At 35.2% G+C, this 20039-nt stretch overlaps 1 protein-coding gene across 1 annotated transcript in view; it reads left to right on the top strand.

The window, feature by feature from the left end:
* The window catches only part of SPATA17 (spermatogenesis associated 17), an 87458-nt gene that overhangs the window by 48986 nt on the left and 18433 nt on the right, over nt 1–20039 (top strand). Inside the window, exons 7-9 of the mRNA XM_066547839.1 lie at nt 4717–4920; nt 10040–10191; nt 18527–18665. Of these exons, the coding sequence (XP_066403936.1) occupies nt 4717–4920; nt 10040–10191; nt 18527–18665 (495 nt within the window). The remainder of the gene's footprint in view (nt 1–4716; nt 4921–10039; nt 10192–18526; nt 18666–20039) is intronic.

Below are 20039 nucleotides of genomic sequence, written 5' to 3'. Positions count from 1 at the left end.
TTGTTTTTCCCCTTCTACCTGCACCTTTTTCTTTCCTTTCTTTGTTACTTCCTTCTTTCAATTTCTTTTGCTGCTGCCATAATTCATAGTTAGCTTTCAAGGAAACTCCTTAATAATTTTCTTCTTTTATTCTGGGAAAAAAAAAAAGATTAGATAGAAAGAGTAAACTCTTGCTCTCTGTATCGAAATGATAAACAGGAAAAGACAAAAATGGATCTTCTTTAGCACTGAGTAAATACAGCATCAGTAGTGGAAGCAATTCAGACTATAAAATCCTAAATCTTTTCCTTGCTAATGTTTATTAAATCAATATTTGTTTCCTTATGATTTTTTCTTCCTTTATATTTGAGCATTAATTATAAAGATAAGAAAATGATTGGGAGGAAACTAAATGATAGAGTGTTAGAAATGCAGAAGAATTAAAAATATTAATGTAATACTAAGGATGACTGCGTAACAAATGGTACATTTGCCAGTATGCTTGACCTGATGCAATTAATATTCCAGGTCACGCTTGGGTTTCCATGATGGAAGGTCTGAGGCAGAGAATTCTAGGGGAAAATACATCTATTGTATAACTCATTTCTCTTTCTCACTCTTTCTTTTTTTCTTTTTTTTTATTTTCCCTGATGAGTCAGAACCATCATCTTAAAAAAAAAATATCTCTGCTTTCACACCTCATTTGCCATATTCACCACTGGGCCACCATTTACCAGAAGGGCCTGATGTAAGGAGGTCAGTAAGAAGCTATTAGCAGAATCCCCTCCTGAGATTTCTTTGGTCTTATTGAGGTGGAAGTTAGCATGACAGTACTGCAAATAACTCAGCTTAAGTTTTTTTAACAGTTAGCACAGATTTCCCCATAGTGTTTGTCACTTTAGAAAATTGTTCCCGGAAATGAAGTCCTGAAATCTGGCTTTGACAGAGGTCCTTCTTAGTGTTGAAGAGCATGGGTACAGAAAAATATATTATTCTCCCTGCAGACAAGAGGTACTTTTTTGTAATCTATGGTAATTTGGAGTGTTACATATTTTCTTCTGGACTAAAGGTGGGGAAAATATTGAAATCACAGTATGGGGTAATATCCAAGACAGATACTTTTCTACCATTGAAAAAGCAGTATTAAGTACAATGGTTTTGTGGTTGAGAGAATATTTTATTAAAGTAGGGAAAGAAAATGAAGTAATGCTTTTAGTACATTGTATTTGTCTCAAGAAGATATTCAAATATATTAAGTACCAAAGGCTTTGATTCCTGAAATTCTTAGATTTCTGTAGACTGCCAGCTCCCTGCAGAGGACAGAATGAATAGGGTATTCATCACCACATTGCACAACACAAGAAATTCCAAAAACAAGACTAAAACTTGCAGAGATATTTTTAAAAAAGAATGGAAGCAATTTTTCCAGTGATTGATCTAAACTGGAAAGTAGAATCAAACTCATCCTCTTGTCTCTCCTACCATACTTTACCAATTTTAAATCTAGGGCTAACCTTACCACAAACCTTGGGGAATTTAGAATAAATTAGTATTAATTTTATCTGTCTAGATACTATCTCTGTTGATTGCTTTGTTATGTGTCTTGTTGAATACTTCAACATATATAGTTAAAATGTAAAGTAATTAACAAGGATTGCTTGAAAAATCATTATTGAAATACGCACTTTGTAATCAATTTTGACCCATATCATACAAAGAGTTTCACCTGTAGAAGAAGCAAAAACTTTTTAAGTGTCTGGTTGGCCTCTCTAAACTACAAATCCATTTTCACAGTTGATATAGTATCTGTATGCATTTAACATGAAAGTATGTAAAAAAAGGGTAACAAAAGATGATTCTTTGTTAAGACACCTGTTCAGCAATAATAATTCCAAAGACACTGAATCAATAGATTTCCACATTTATTATGGCTAATTTTGGTTTCATTAAAAATGCTAAAAGCCAATTTTATTAGAGCTCTTGGTGATACTCAGTAGCATTTCACAGTGTTTGAACTCTTTATGAACTATAGCTTTTTATTACTACCAAACATTTAATGAAAGAAGCACAAAATAGAATATACACAGTATTTTAATAGAGATTGCAAAATGCAGTTTCAGAAAGCCATTTTACTCATGGAGACACACTATCTCTCAGTGTGACTAAAAGAAGTAACCTAGACAGAACATCGATTTAAAGTTATTCTTGCATTTTATTCTCCAGAGGAAGAACATTTAAATTATTTCAGATACTGTATTTTTAGACTTTGGAGTAACAAACCCAAACCCCAAACCTGTGTTCTGTAGATTGGAATAATAGAACAATTAATTTTTTTTTCAGTTAAAAAAAATTAAATATTTCCTTTTCAATTTGCTCTTCGGCATATTTTAATTTTTTTTTTTTTTTAAGAAAAGGCTTAAAAAGAGGTGTAAATTTTGGGAAGACTCAGCCCTGATCAGGATATGTTACCAATCAACAAATCCATGCCTGCCAACTTTGGAGAGATGTTATGCCTTAGTGTTTTCTTCCAGATCACCCTGATTCTCAGTGATGAGCATGGAGATGTTTCTCTTCTGGATAATATTTAAATTTTCAGTGCCACTGTCACTTTCTATAAAATATGTTTCACAGACATACCATGAGAGCAGGGTCTCTCCCCATGGCTGGGAATCTCTGCACACTCGTGGCATGTCTAGAAAACAGTCTCCACAGCTGAGTATGGATGGTGTAGGAAGGGGTGGAAAAATGAAGCAACAACGCAGTGAACAGTTCAGTGAAATATGTGAAAAAGCTTATTATTTTTCTATTTACTGTCATCAACATAATGAAGGCAAAACTTAATTTTTCATAATGTAGGCAGATTCAAAGGCTTTGGTAGGACTAATGAGTGAAGTGGTGTAATGACCATGGCATAGAGATGGTTTGTGTATCTCCAGCGAGGGATCTTATTTGTTTGATTCTAATGCATTCCATTTGTATGGAATTTGTATTGACTGTGGCATTTTATATTTGAGAAAACTTGTGTAGGAAGTATATGGTGTAACTGCATTCAACAATTGTGGGAGAGTGCAATAAATTTCAAGACAGCCCATGGAACTTCTCTTTATGTAGCACTTACAGATCACCGAGTGGTCACAGGCAAAACTACTGGGCTGATAAGAAAATTGCAATATAACAATGCATGAAGTACTATGAAAATAATAACAGCATGAGGAGAATCTGTGACTTTATGAGATGTTTATGTGAGAACAAGCCAGATCTGCAGAACAAAAGATTAAGTTGCAGCTGGACTTTACAGATCAGAGAGACAGACCTAGAATTTCCCCTACACTCCAGTGATTCTCTTGCCTGCTGTTTGAAGCATGGATCCCCACCATTCTAATTTGGCATCCTGAGGAGCTGAAGGAACAGCCAGTGGTTTTTTGGCATACTTATGTTTCTACCACTTACCTCTATTCAAGTCATCTTTCCCACTGTACATTTTACCCATTAATGAAACAGTTTGTAGGGTATGCTCTAAGAGGGGAACAAATAACAGAGAAGCAAAATAAATTGTCATTAGACTTGTACAATTTAGAGATGAAGAATGTAGCTTTTAAAATTTTAAATAGCCCAACACTATTTTGAAGAAGCTGAATAGTTTTTTAAAAAAAGTATCTGTTAGACCATATGTTTTATATGTACCTTATTTAATTTTTTGACACAAGAAACTGGAACTTTCCAGTAGGATATGTTAATGAAAAATGTATTAGAGCTCATTGGGGACAGTTCTGTCCTCTCAGCCCCAAGAGTTTAATACTTTGTGAAGAGGCTGATGCCCTACACAGTTTTCTCATGGGTCCTCAATAGTGCTCCAAAAGAGCAATACAAGATTTTAAATATTTACTCTTTTCTTTAACTTTCCACGCATCTCGAAACCAATTTCTTTCCCTACTATTTTTATTCAAGATTTATTCTAGTAAGTAGAATTATGATAAATGCAAAGGAAAATATATTTTAACTGAGCAAGTCTGCTTTAAAAGTTTTAGTATACCTTTATAGAAAATATTATTATCTTTAAACAACCCTGTATCTTTAAATTAATTTTTGTATATTTTAATCATTTGTCATCTGTTTTATGGGAAATTTAGTGGCATTGTGCAATATGGAAAAGTAATTCTCATATATAACAGTTCATAATTAATTCAGTAAACTCACATATGTCTATTTGGGAATTGTTTATATAAAACTGATAAAATGCCTGCATATATAGGTATGATTTGGGAACAGTTGTCACATAATTTTGACTTGCCAGATATTCACAGATTGTTAAAGATGCAGATTGCTAAAACAGAATTTGAAATATGTGTTTTATAGCGGTAATTGTTATATTATATCACACTAGTCATACAATTAGTGATGTAAAAAAAATCAAATTCAGTGGCAAATGAACCTTTCTATTTTAGTCACAATTTAGAAATCATTGTGCTAAATTTTTGTTTTTCATGTGTTTTCTCCTGTTAAGTCTAAACACGTTGTGATAGCTGTTCAGGAATTTATTGTGGACATTTTGTTGGGAAAAAAGCAATTATTGGTTTTGATATTCCAAAAATTCTCTTCTATTTCTCCTTAACTATTTCTCCTAACTTGACTGATTTACTTTTAAAAGTGCAGCAGGTGCCACTGTCTGATTTTGATCATAGTTTATGTAGAAATTTAAATGAGTTGAAGCCAAAGATGATCCCATTTTCTGCTCAGATTCCAGGCGTCTACAATTCACCATTCAGGAAATCCCCAGATCCAATGGAACTGCTGCTACGGCAGTCAAAGCCACTGACCCACCGGAAGCAGCAAGTGAAGAGTCCCTTTGCTGATGAGCTCTATTGCTGGCCAACCTGTAAAGAGCCTCCAGCTTTTGTCACATCACTGCCTGTGCTACCTGCTGACAGACAGAAACCTCAGGTAACACGTTCCAGTGACTCTGCGGCAGCTTTTGCTCACATCTTTTATCAGAGATTATCACAGAATATCTTGAGTTGGATCATCAAGTCTGAAAATCCCTTTTGTGAATGTTTTTTTAAAATATAAATCTAGTGCTTGCATTGAAGATATAAAGTCTTTGACACAGATTTGACTTAAAGAAAAAAGAAATCTACGTGTTACGTAGAAACAGGGAAATATTAATTCTTTATATGTTGTTTTTGTCCTTTGGGAAAAAAAGTGTAATTTATGATATTTCAAAGGTATGACCTGATATTATTGAATATCAATATTATGATTAATTAGAGCTAGAATTCTTAATTTCTAATCTTAAATCAGTAAAAAAAGGAGAAATTAAAGGTGATAGGAAAAATTAAACAGTTGTTAATAACTTTGTCCTCAGTTTGCAATTTTTTTCCATATGAAGACTGAGGCATCCTCTCAGTTCAGAATAGTTCCTACTCTCTTGTGTCCACTAGATGTGTGAGAGCTTTAATAACAAAGATTTCTACATGTTCTGCTCCATCACAACTAATTTGCCCAGCTTCCATTATTAACTGTCATAGTCTCAATTTTAACTTCAGTTAATGTCACCGTATCTGGCAGGTAGATTTTTTCCTTTCCTGTAGAGTTATGGACATCTGTGGGATAATGCGTCAAAGCAAATGTCTCACAAGATAGTAAAACAGCTTTTGCTCCCTTATTATCAAAACCTGCTGGGAATGTGACCAATAATATATACAGCAGAAAAAAATTTTGAGAAATTTGTGTTCCACACTTGATCATAATACAATGAAATGTAGCTTTTGCCAGTAGGTGCCTATACAAGTACTTCAGGGATAGAAATATTTTGAGTTTCCCTCTGTTCTGAAGAATTTTTCAGTTTGCCCAGTCTACTGAATCTTCTACTTAGCTCACACATACACTTTCCTTGCTGGTTTCACTTTGAGTGAAACAACATCTTTAGAACCTCTGACACTTTTCCATTTAGTACTCCATTCTATATTTAAATTTCCTTATTTGTATCTTGTTTAGAAAGACAATACTTCTAAATGAGTCCTTCTTAGCAACTTTCAGTGGAACTATCACCTATCTGCAGAAATGTAACAACTTGAGCAATAAGCAATGTATATATACATATATCTCTAATGGTGTTTTACTCCTCTGAATCAATATTGCTCTCTACAACTCTCTGAAAGGAGGCTGTAAGCCAGGTGAGGGCTGGTCTCTTTTCCCAGGCAACAGGACAAGAGGACATAACATCAAACTGTACCAGGGGAGGTTCAGGCTGGATATCAGGAAGAATTTTTTCACTTTAAGGTAGTCAGGCATTAGAACAGGCAGACCAAGGAGCCGGTGGAGTCACCATCCCCAGAAGTGTTCAAGAAATGAGTGCACATGGCACTTAGTGCTATGGTTTAGTTTGACAAGGTGGTGTTTGGTCAAAGATTGGACTCAATGATTTTGGAGGTCTTTTCCAACCTTTATGATCCTATGATTCTAAGAAGGTCTGTGATTCTGTGATTCTAAGAATGAATCTGGAGAAGCAGAGGTGAGCCCACTGCTTATAACAGTAGGAATCAACTTCAGGGCAGTTCTCCACCTTTGTCCTTCCTTCCTTGTGTTGTCCCTATCCTGACTGCTTTGAGATTCCTCATAGAACGACCTCATTGACTCACATTAGAATTGAGACAAAGTGTGAGCCAACAGGCAGTTTGGGTGATCAGGGAGTTTGGAGTTGACATAAACATGACATTATAGCTTTACCTTCTGAGACCAAGGGGCTATGACAGTCCTTGAGCAGGATGTGACTGGCTGCATTGTATCTCAGGAAAGAGGAAAGCTTTTGCCTTGTGAACATGGTGAGGAATCAGGCTTTTAAATAAATAGGGAATTCACAGTTCTTCCATTGTTAAGGTGCTCTTGCAAAATTGCTTTACTGTATACAAAGTATCTTACAAGCTTTTGCTTGGATTTGGAATATTTTATAGACCTTTCTAAGTTCAGATGCACACACAGCAGTCATGCACAGATAGCCTTTTAGAACAAACCAGAAGAGTTCTGTTTATTTTCTGCACCTCAAAGAGGGAATTTACTATATAATACTTTAATCCTTTCAGCACCCTGGGATGTACACTGTGGGGTAAATTTTCAAAGCACAGTGCGTGGATTTAGCTGCCCGACTCTTATTGATGTTAATGGGAGTCACACGGCTAAATCCCTGCACAACACTTTGACAATTTAGGCTTGTATGTCTAAGAAAAGGACACTGGTTTGAGCTGATGAAACAGCTGGAAATGAAAACCCACCAGAACACATCCTGAAAGTTGTCTGGTGTGACCATAAGAAATTTAATTACTAGATATACTTGTGTCCTCGTTCTTTGTGGTAACACTTCTTGGCACCAAGCTTCCTTTCCTAATATCTGCCTGGCTCACTTGTTACTTTTTTTCAGGTATCTAAAATTTTTATTGCCCCTAGGTTTAGATGTTTTACATGAGGATGTCAATTATATATGTTTAAAAGAAAAAAAAATTGACTATCTTTCAGTTTTCTCTTAGGGAAATGGGTATTTAGCATTTAATAGGTAAGGTCTGTGTATGTAAGATAGTGTATTTAATAGAAAGGTTTTAATGGTGCTTCTCCATCAGTTAGATCTATCATTTTTATTACTGAGTTAACTAGAATCATAGTTTGATAGAAACACAGATAATGCTAAAATTAGTCATCTATTCATTAAAAGGCATTAATAACAGAATGCACATTACCATTTAGATCTTTTGCATGCTGTTATCTGTTGTGGAATGGGGACAGTGAGGAATGCGTAATTTAATGCAGATTGTATTTTTTATTATGAGTTTCTGATGTTATGATAAAGTAGTAAGAATGCCGATCTGCTAACCTTTATTTGGCAAACCAGTTGGTATTAAGTAGACTTATGCTACTCAGTACAAAGTCCAAACATAGAGCATAGAGCTCTGTGAGTTTCCTTCAGGACAAACATTGTTGGTCAACTCCTACCATTCTTTTCCAAGCCTGACCTCCCCATAAAGATTTCCATTTTGAAGAGGATGCCTGGAACATTTACAAACATTGTCAATTTGAAAACTTTTTTTAAGCACCAATCTACCAGAGTTTCCACAAGTCTTAATCTTGTAAAATGGAAATAGACACATGGACTTTGTAGAGGTCTTTGTTTAAGATACATTCCTGAGGTCCCTATTACTAACTAAATTTCTTCAAATACATGATTCAGAGGAACACAAAAATCTTCAGGGAATGTTTAGAATTATCTCAGTATTCTAATATATATACTCTGCTTTCATTAGTGATGTCATAGCCTTATTTGGAGTGACCTTTACTTAGTTACATCCTTTCTCCCTCTCCTTCTATTAGTAGTCTCAGAAATTAAAGATGGAGAAAACCCCTTGCTTGGATATTTGATTATAACCTGGAGGTTATATGAGTCAGTATGTTTCAGTGAAGAAATAATACAATATTCTGAAAGACTACTTTTAAAATTAAACATATTTTTCTTGGTATTATTTGGTAATAGTACTTGTCTTTCTTCCTTCCTCTATATATCCACTTAATGCAAACATCTTGTAACAGAATATTCAATTTTATTATAAATTTTAAACTTTTTTTTAACTTGATCATCAGGTTATGTATTACTAAACACTGTTGACTAGTTTCAATGACCTATTCTAATAGTAAGTAGTCTCTCATAGGCGGTAGCACTTTTCATTCTGTTTTAAGACTTTTGTGTTCTTTTAAAATGAACATATTTTTCATGCAGACCATGAAAACAGAAGCAAGAAAATATCTGCAAGAAGTGTAAATATTATGCTCATTTGCTTACTGGGACTTTTAAAAAGATCTCAAAATCTTGGTGCTGTGCCTTTAAAAAGTAAAGTTCCAATAAAAATCCATTAACTACTTTTAAATATAGCAATCCTCCTGTCCAGCTGTGAAAAGTACTAGATGATACTTATTTGCCATTTGTGTTATTTACGGTCCATGACTTTTATGGTAACTGGTTCCTATTATTGGTTTCTATTAATGTAAAACATAAGTGAACATAAATGAGGCGTGAATCATTTCTTTTTATTAGCCCCACAGTTTTCACTCAGTGCTTGCAGTAACTCCAGCTGTGACTTGTTAGTGATAACCTATTCAAAGAAGGATATCTTTAAGAATAAAGGCTGTGATTAGGTTTCTTTGTCTGTTCATAGTTTCAAAAGGTTCCACTAGTTCATTGCAAGATCAACAATGATGAAAATAAAAATTAATTTTAATACTTCTAAGTTCAGGCTTGTTATTAAACTGCCATGAGTGACATGAGCACTAATTATATTCCAGGTAAGTTCTTAAGGGTTAATACTAGAAGTGAGACATATAGGATATGTCACTTCAGCAGCACAGGAGAGGACTTCCTCCTATTTATCCATGTTTTTAAATGGTAGATACTGATATAATCAGTTATTAAACAATATAATCTGGTAAAAAAAGACGTGTATGTGTATTTTTTTTAAGAATTAAAAAGTTAATGTGAAATTAGATCTTTTAGAAATTGACTATGTGCCTATAGTACTGAAGTCATGTGTTTGAATTCTGTTAGAAGAATTATGTCTTAAGCCATGCATTAAGTTCCCTTCAAGGTAGGTTTATAGTTACATTGAAAAGAGCATGCTCTTTGAAGTTTGTTCCATGCAAAGTAAAATATTTAAGTTTTCTGCTTAAGCAGAATTTAGATATAGTTAATGATTGTTTTTTATTTCACCAATACTTTTTTCTAAGTAAAAACAAAGTTTTCCTAATCAGTTCTAACAATACATTTATTTAAAATTTAAAGTATTTACTAGTAGGTAAATAAATTTGGAGTGCACTCTCTTTGACGCTTTAGAGTATGTTATCAACCTTATGTTATTTGTAAGTCTCTATCAAAAGGAACAGCTTTAATTATTTTGGGAGAAGAGTCTTGCTACACTTCCCAAACATTCTGTGTCCTGTTTTGTCAGCGATATGCCATGAACAAAAGAGGGGAAAGAGAAGAACTGTAAGCCCAAACAGAGCACTTGTATTCTCCTGCACTTTTCAGGGGCCGTTCCGCGATCCCGCTGAGGTGTTGCAGCAGCGCTACAAGCCTGTGGAACCAACCCTGCGAGTGAGGGAGTCCATGTATGCATCACCAGCCAAGGCCAGAGACCCAACACGAGGGGAGGAATGGAGAAATCCCATCCATGACAATCAGTGAGTTCTTTGGCTCTTCTTATATTGTTGTGAGAATGTTTTCTTTATTCCATTGCTTTCAGAAACCTTTCATGCCTGACAAAATGAAATGTCAAACCTGACAGCTTACTAGAAAACATTTTATGTGTATACTTCTAAATTCTGTGTCCTCAGATTATAAACTGCTCAGGGCAGAGACCCTATCTTGTAATTGTATGACATGTGCCATCCGTATCTATGAGTGTCTAAAAGAACTTGTAATAGTAATAATATGTGATGCAACAGATGGCTTTAATGGGGAATAAGAAAACAAATGCAAATTCTGTCCTGCCACATGCACCTTGCCAAGGAAAAAACACTGTTTCAGTCTTCATATTCTGGAAACTTACTGGTTATGGGAAGAAAAAATGGTGTTGCATGCCAATAAGACTTGTTTTCTCTACCACAGCTCATTTGGAAGGGGAAGGAGCATATGTTGCATGTTAGAACATGACATAGAAACTAGAATAATCTTTGAAGCAGTTTGATTTCCTAAGCCATGGCAGCTGTAATAGTGCCAGACAGGCCAGTTCTTTTCCATAAAATCTCAAATACAGGCATAATCCATTACAAAAGATTAAGGCTTCTGTCCCAAAAGATTTAAGGCTGTTGCCAAAATATTTCCTTTTTAAATTTTTTTTTTAGCATGATGACTGTTAAACACTGTTTTATCCAATCATAATAAAAGCCTACTAAGTCATTTTCTCTGCCTTTGTAGTTACCTAGAAAAAGAATTATGTTTTGCCAAACTTTTCATTGAATTCACTGCTCTTGGCAATCCTTTGGCCCTTCAATACAAAATGCAGGACAGAAGGGAATCACTTTTCCTCATGAGCAGCCTGTGATCACTGGCACATGATGTTTTGCTATCTTTGATCTGTTTCATGCCTTTTTATCAGCTCCATATTGCTATGTGTCAGATTCAGGACTGGGACTTAAGAGTGCCAGAATCAATTGTGTTTACATGGTTTAACTTCTATGTTTTTATTTTTGGACCATTTCCCCCAATTTAAAATTAATAGTAACCTCGAAAGAAAATTCTATTCAGAAACAGTTTTGAAATTCAAAAAATATTTTATTTAGACTACTTTTTCACTTCTGGACAACATTTTTGGTGGGTTTTTTTTGTTTGGTTTTTTTTTGTGGGTTTTTCTGTTTGTTTGTTTAGTGAGAGATAGCACCCTTTATTTATTTCATACTAAAATCATAAGTGAGTTCAGTTCCAAGTACAAATATACTCCCCTTTTCTATTTCTCTCTGTATTCTTTCATGTACTGGTGTGCGGAGGAGGAAACAGCTTAATTTTCACATCTCAGCATAAATTTCTGTTTTTTTTCATTTTCATTTTTATATAAAATTTCTGCTGGTGAAATTTAAAAGAACCCGTATTACTAGGTAGTAATTAATATGCTACCTCTCATTTAAAGTGTTTTCTTCACTGAATTAGTTGTGATTGATGCATTCAAACTGAGGTTAGATGATGTCCTTCATTTATAGACATGACTACATTGCCCAGTCTTTATTTGATGTTTACCCCAGACATTACTGTGTCAACACTTTCAGAAGGTCAGACCTTGCAATAAATGTTTCACTGACTCTTCAGTGAGGGAATTGTGAAGATTTGGTCTTGTACAGTTTAAATTTGAAGCCTCCAATTTTGGTAGATATTATTTCATGTGGGTCTTTATTTACCTTATGGGTAAGGAAGCATTTAATGCCATCCTTAATGCACAGAAGCAATGTCCCAACAATCAATGATTCCCAGCTTCATGCACACTAAAAGCAGAGTGTATTATACATTTTCAGGCTGTGATCATTCCATTTGTGCTTCTTATTCAACCAGCCATGCAAGGGTCACATCTGTAACCTTGAAAAGGTGATGACAGAGCTGCAGGTCATCACCAGGACTAACGCTCACTGGTAATGCTGCAGCTGCTGCATGGGATGTTGGTCTCCAGGGAGGAGCCAGCAAAGAGTTACTCAGATTCTACAGTAGTTTTTTCTCAGCAGTGTCTATTATGAATTGACAAATTTCTGTTTCTTGCTATGTAATTGTGTACTTTGGGACTTTATTTCTTCCTGGTAGTGCTTCCTATGCTGATTATTTTTCTGTTTTAGAAAATAAAGAGAGAATGAGCAGCAGAAGTCTGTGGCATTTATTGAGAAAGCTTGTGTTTGCATGAATGACATTTGCATTGATATGTATATTTCCAGAGTAGGTATTGTGTTGAGTCTCTTAAGACAAAAAGATTGTTGGCATGTACCTGAAATTTTCAGCAACATTCAGAATTCTCACAAACCTCTAATTATCAGTGGTTGTTTACAGGATAATAGGATGAGTGTTGCAAGCTCTGAGAAAGTTCTTGCTTTTGATAAAATGCACAAAAGATTTGGAAAAGTTGTGAGATTTTGAGGCAGGCAGAAGCAGTAAAAATGAAACCAAAAGAGAATATACTGTCCTCACTTAAAACAACTGTTGGAATTTCCTTTTCTGTAATGGAAAAGCAACTGGGTTATCCAGCCTAACAAAAATGATTCCTTTTTCTCATGTAATTGAAGCTGTTACTACCTTATTGGGCTATTTTTCATATAAATGAAGTGATTTCCCCCTCCACTTGTATAAGAATGACAATTGCATTCCTTTGGGATGGCTACTTAATATAGTGTCTAGTTTGAGACAACTGCTGGATCCAGCAGATTTAGATGAAGCATAAAAAGTTTCCTCAGTTGTGTGCAGGCGCATGCTGGCCTAATTTTCCAGAGAACAAAAATGTAAATTATTTTCATTAACTTAGATGAAATTTGTCTCATATAATATGCCTCATGCTTCAAAGTATACTATTAAACATCTTTTTGAAGTCAGCAAACATCAGAACAAGATGCAGTGTGGTGATAGCAAGAGTGTAAGGCTTAGGTTTCCTAATTTATTCTGGCATGACATCAGAAACATTACCTCAGCTTCTGGCTGTGTCTGTGCTCAGTGCTGTGCTGAAGATGCACAGCCTGGTCCTGGTCACACTGGTTCACTGGTGTGCAGCAATGTTTGCACATCCTGCCTCTCCTGTGCTGTGTGAATACAGCAGCACCCAGCTCCTCATGGACTTATTTCCAGCAAAATTGTGGTTTTCTTTGGAGCAGCTGAGGTGCTGTTGTGCTGCCCTGTGCTGGGCAGAACAGATACACTTGCAGAGAAATTAGTGACCTAAATAAGCTCTGTACTGGGAGAGCACCAATGTTATGAGCTGCCTGGTATTAATTGTAAGAAAACTTAAAATGCAAGTCACTTTCAGGTTTAGAGTTTTTAAAAAATCTTTTAATTTCTAGAGTTATAAAATCTTTTACTGTGTCTCTGACTTAGCTGCAGTGAAAATGGCTACTACATTTTTTGTCATACAAACACAGCACATCTGAAAACTTTTTTCAACTTATACTTAGTTTGTCATATGCTTTGCAACTTCAGCAATTTGCATATTTTCCGGACTGTTATTGTATTATGATAAACAGGGATTATCATATATTTTCAGATAATGTTTTCTTAACAATTCAACTTCTATTTGTAACTCTTCCATTTATTTTAATTACTAGCACAGTGTGCAACATTTATTAATCAGCAGAGTCTTTTTAAGTTAAAATACTAAATTAGCTAACCCCATTAACACAGAATACTCCAAACAAGCAGTAATAGGAGAGGTAGTTACTGTGCAAATCGTATTATACATGCGGGTGCTCTAGGGCACAGTTAAGCATGATTACCCTCTTTTGATCCAGTATTCCTCTGCTTCTTCCAGCTAATTTCCACTGGAAATTTACAAAGTAGAGCCTTCATTTTTCCATCTTAATTTTTCTAATGAAGTTCTGGTACTTTATAACACTGGGAATGCAGATAATAAGTCTGTGTATAATTAAGAAGTTCCGGAATTTGCTGCAGAAGAGATCTCTTTTACTTCCTACAGGAACTAGGCTGTGCTTTTATTTGCCACATTACATTATTGCAGACAGGGGTTAAATAAAAATAGCCAGAGAATTTTTAGATTTACTGATGATACAATCAAAGTGATTGATACTTTTTCAATAAACCGTGTATTTAGTATATTTCCAGAAACAATATTTGTACTAAGACACCCAAATGGGCTTCTTGTGGCAAAACCAGTGCACTAAAGATAATGTCACTAGATATGCTAAATAAAATATTCCATCTTTATTCTTGTATCTAACACTTTGATTTTAATATACATGCATTGTAAAGTAAATAATGTCTGCCTTGCTGCAGTTGTTTGGCTATGGGAAAACCATTATGCTTCCTTCTTTGTTCCCCAAGTGAAAAGATTGGATTTGATGAAAAAATTGCTTCAGGTATAATACAAATTTGAAAGCTTAAAATTAACGTCGTGTTTTATTAAAGAAAAAGAAGAAGATAAAATATTCACAGATTTCTGACAGAGAAGCATGGCTTGTTTGGAGCTAATTGTTCATGGAATTCTTCAAAGCGAGATGAATTTGAATTAAATCAAGACAACAAAGAATTGAATTGGTATTGTATAAAAACACTTTAGATAAAAAATTAGCAATGTCATAGAGCTAATACTTTGCTGGCATTTTTCCTACTAAATTAAAAAAATGTACAGTACATACAAATGTAAAAGTTTGAAAAGCCATGTAACAATGCTCTGTTTTATATTTCTAACTGTGCCCTGGCAGGGCAGCATGTGTGGCAGTCCAGCAGTAGATCTGGTAGATCTTTCTCAGAACACTGGGAATGTTTTGAAGCTTTTCTGGGATCAGGATTACCTGCTTGCTCCACTAGACTGCTGGGATTTTGCCTCTTGGGTAGATTCAGAGAACAGGCTGAGGACCACTCCAGTTTATTGTGGCCATTTAAATTTCAATAAAAAGTCACTGCCTCTGTCCTGTGTCCTATTGGTAGGTTCCATATAGCATTGGGACACTGTTGCCCAGCAGTCAGTGATGGACCTGGGAAATTCTCCTTCCTGCTTGCGCTGCTGTGCTCCTCTCACACTGCCATAGACACCAGAAACCAGTTTCTGCTGCTGCTCCTGTCATCTCTGTCAACCCAGTTCAAAAACCTTCAGCATGTAAAAAGCCTTTTCCATCTTCTGTCAAAGTAGTAAGAGAGATTGCAATAAAAGAGGCAGACTAAAGGGAAGAAATGGTAGGTGAGGAATGTAGGAATAAAAATTGTGGAGGGGGAGTGTAAACGTGTGAGGGGAAAAAAGGTTTAGAAAGATGAAATTACTAGTAGAAGGAAGGTCCAGGACAGGATGAGAGATAAAAACATTTTTATTTTTGTTAGCAACAAATATCTGTAGCGTCTTTGAAATTTAAATACTTCTAGCAGCTGTCAGGTCCTGGTTTGGCTACTAAGAGAAGCCTTCTAAGTCTTCTTAGGCTAATTAGTTTGGGGTCCCGGCAGCAGTGCAGCTGGCCTTCATCACCAGTGACACAGCCAGCCTTGGTCCTGATCCTTTTCAGGTTATGTATGAGTAATACTGCCATTTGTAGTTTCTCATTTCTGGTTCCAACCCTTTCCTCATTTTGATTGTATCCTTTGACATATTTCTCATTCAGGCTGATATTAAATAATTTTTCATTTTTCAATATATTTATTTAGAGAAAGTTCACCTTCCATTAAGTCATCTTTTGGGAAGTCTCAGCTTATACTGACTTTTTCTTGTAGCCCAATAAAACATCAATACAGAATTTAATTATTTTTTGATTGGTACTTCTGTCTCTGTCATGTTAACTGAAAACATTTAAGAATTTCTGAATTTACACTTAAATCACAAGGAAAAGCTGAAAACTAGATGTAGGAATAATGAGTGAATGTTTTGAAATCTAAACTATTGAAATCTAAACTTGTGCAGTTGATAATGGTATCCTGGTCTGAATTTAATGTTCTTCTTCCACCACTCTCTTCTGTCACTTTTGGAGAACATACTGTTGTTAATTTTGGGACAAGCTGTATCAGGTGTATACAAAGAAGTACAGAACATAATAACATTACTGAAGTGTTTTGCAGTGCTATTACTTCTTGTTATTATTATGGTTTGGGGGGATATAACGACTTTGGTATTACTCCCATTAATTTGGTTACCCTACTTAGGACAAAAAATTGTTGCAATTCTTTTAATTACTTATTCACATAAGGTAAATTCTCACTTAATTTAAGCAAACACTGAATTTACAAGCATGTTGTTAGAGAATCATCACTTTAAGGATTTGCCCCCTGACTCTGAGAGCAGAACTGTAAACAGAAGAAAAAGCTTCTATTTGATACCATTATCCTCTATTATATTTTTTTTTTTCATTTAAAAGAAAATACTGCTTGTTATGTCTCAAAGTGTTAATTTTGGGGTGTTTTTTTTGAATCATAGAACCTACATTACTCTGAGAATTTTTTTGCCAAAAGACAAAGATTAAATGATCCACAGTAAAATCAAAACCTCTATGTAGAATTTTTTATTTTGGGAAAATGATAATAATTTACTTCTACTTTTCTCAAGATTTTTAATTATTTTGTCTGTAATGCATTTTACAGAAATTCATATTAAATTATGAATGCTCTGGCTCAACTAAATTCTGTGCATATATGGGTAAATCCCAAAACTGCAAGAATTGTCTTCTCAGCTATCCAATCCCCTGAGAAAGCCAATTTTCTTTCATGTCTGAACAAAAGAAAAATGTACTATTAAAATGCAATTCAGAAGTGATAAAAACTGCAAGTGGAGCAGCCGGCTCACAGCACCTTCGATGTATTCTCTGGGACACTGGGGCCACATTAATTTTTGTGTGTGTGTGATGTCCATCCCATGTGCAAATTAGCATTACAAGTACCCTAATCTGTCTTGTGTGAGGGTGTTCTTTCCCATGGGTATACACATGCTACTATAGCTTTTTATTATTTTAAAGTCTGCTAACTCAGGGTTTTCCTTTCACTAACTTTACATGGCATTTGTTTGTGGCACGTGATAGAAGAAGTTGATACAGCTGGTAAGATTCTCAAACCATTTCTTTTTATGAGGTGGAAAGAAAGAAAAATAATTTTCAAAACCACTCAAACAGTTGTTGATAAATCAGTTAATCAAAATAATTAGTTTTCTGCATCTGTATCAGCTGAGAGACAAAGAAGAGTATTTTAATCCTCATTTTTATACAACTTTCTTTGCCTAACTCTTATGGACACTCTGGATTCTGAAAAGGTTTCAGCTGAGGAAGGGTTCTAATTAGCTACACTTCTTGTCATAGGATTTAAAAGTGATATTTTTGACTTCTGAAGCATATAATTCTAATTTTACCGAGATTTTTTTCCTGCACTTCTAGAATTAAGAACACATGTTGATTTTTTTCAGAATATCAGCAATGATAAACCTAATTTCCAGTGTTTTGCTTTATAGTAAAATGTACTTGTTTGCTCTCATGACTCTCCTGGAAACTGGAATAGATGGAACTAAGATGTGTTTGTAGGGTCTCTTGCAGATCTTCTATATACAAGATGTTTTTCACTTTCCTTGATACAGTTTGCTGTGGAACCTACCCAAAAAACCTCTGGTTGTCCCTGGCAGTTAGGGACATCCATCTGAAAACCCCTTCCAGCAGGTAGCTGGAGCTGCACTGCTCGCTGGCACTATCTAAGCAGCAAGTCCATCATCATTATCACCGAAAATGAAAGAACCTGGCTCAAAAAGATTGCTAATTAGGACATAATTATAACCTAAGAGTAAAGTACACAGTCTGTGAATTTTGAAGAAACAATTTCTCTGTTTTGTGGTTTATAAATATGAGCAAGTTTCTGTTCTGCTAATGAGAATATGGTTTATTTAGCTTTGGCTGTGACAAAGCAAGGATGCCTATCTCCAGAGGTGATGTCTGTCCCCGTGCATGGAGAGTGCCTGCCACTGGCAGCTGGCACAGGCTGCACTCTCTGCTAGGACCTGAGGCATCAGCAGGCACCTGCCAGCAAAGGGGCCCCTGATCGTCCTGCACACATCCCACCAGTTGTCAGTACAGATACACACAAAGTAATAATCTACTCATGCAAGTGAACCAAGTTAGATCCTTGTGCATAAAGTCTTCATTTTATCCTGTTGAAACTCACTGTCTCTTTGCTCCAATTTTATTCTGAAAAAGGCTACAGGAGAAATTGCAGTAATCCTCTCACAATACTGAGAGGAAACATTAAGAGGATAGTGAAAAATATCAGGAGCATGTGTACACTTCATCTCCTGCAGCATGGATTTACACCAATCCTGTGGCATCTAGAGAAGACCATAAATGATTCTAAAATATTCTTTAATTTCAGGTTTCTGCCATTTTCTTCATATCATAAAAATTATGAGAAGTATGAGCCATCACTTTTTAAGTCAGGCAAATATGGCAAAGAAGCTTATGGAACTAAATATTTCAGAGAAGTATATCCTAAGAAGTGGATAGCAGACAAGGTAAGTCACTGCAAAGTCAAGAATTTATTTACTTTTTTTAGATTGATGTTTTATTAGAACTAAGTGAATTTCAGTATGATCCAACTATCATGGAATCCAATAGGATTCTTTCTAGCATGTTATAAAATCATGTAGTTAGAGCTGTGATGGGATGTGAAATTTCCTTGACTCTCTGGTAAATTCAATTTGAGGGAATTCAACACCTGTTGGTCCTACAAGATCAGGATTTAAGACTGTGATTAAGTAAACCTTCAGTTATATGCATTTTCCTAAGTTTCATTCTGTTTGAATTGCCTTTTCTGATTTAAGAGAGGTTGTATATTTACTCTTACACATTAGGATAAACTTCAGGAAATTATAGGAAAACCTGATTAAAACAGCACAATATTCTTTGGAAAAATCTTAAAACTAGTGAATAGCTGTTTTTTATTTTAAGAAGGCCTCGTTAAATTGCCTGCTTTGTCAGGAGCATCTCATATATGTCTGGTTTTGTAGTGCTGTAAGAGGTAATTTTTCTAAGAACATGAGTTTGTGTAGTGTTTGCATTACTCCTATTTGTATTAGGTATCTTAATCACTTGAAAATTTCTGAGTACAAAAAAGGTAATGGACTTTGGCTCTGTGCTGCACTCTCTACCCGTACAGTTAGGGGACTGGAGCATCTTTTGTAGGAGCAGAGGCTGAGACAGCTGGAACACTTCAGTCTGGAAAAGAGAAGGCACAGGGGAGATCTTATTGAAGTGCATAAGCACCTGATTAGAGCAAAAGAAGAACAGGACCCCAGATTTCTCTCAGACTCCATAGTGTCCAGTGACAAGAGTCAATGAACACAAGCGAAGTGCATGAAATTCCATCTGAACACAAGAAAACACTATTTTTTTTATTCTTCTTTTTCTTTTTCTGTGTGGGTGACAGAGCACTGGCACAAGTTGCCCAAAGAGGTTGGATAATCTTTATCTTTGGATAAATCCATGGTCTAGGCAACCTGCTCTAGCTGAGTAGGGGGGCTATAGAGGGTGATCTCGAGAGATCTCTTCCTACCTAAACAATTATGGAATGTTGTAAGATATAATTAATTATTTCCTTGAGAGCAGTTTAACCTTTGTAAATATACAGCAAGCTCCAAGGAATCTTAGTTTGAGAAGGAATATTTTTAAAAGATTTTTCCTCAAAACTTTAAGGTTTAAAAATGAGCTCAGAGTAAAGTTTTGGTATTTCAACATGCATTAACTGTATCTCCTTGCAAATAAAACATCAAAAATCAAACAAAAATATTTCTGAATTTCAAAGGCAAGGAGTGGAAGATATGACTGGCTGTAGTCCTACAGTATAAGTATGATATATAAAAACTACCTAAATGTCTTATTTCTGTTGC

This window comes from Molothrus aeneus, chromosome 3, assembly GCF_037042795.1.
Source record: "Molothrus aeneus isolate 106 chromosome 3, BPBGC_Maene_1.0, whole genome shotgun sequence".
Taxonomy (NCBI): domain Eukaryota; kingdom Metazoa; phylum Chordata; class Aves; order Passeriformes; family Icteridae; genus Molothrus; species Molothrus aeneus.
This window is presented reverse-complemented; position numbering and strand designations above follow the sequence as displayed.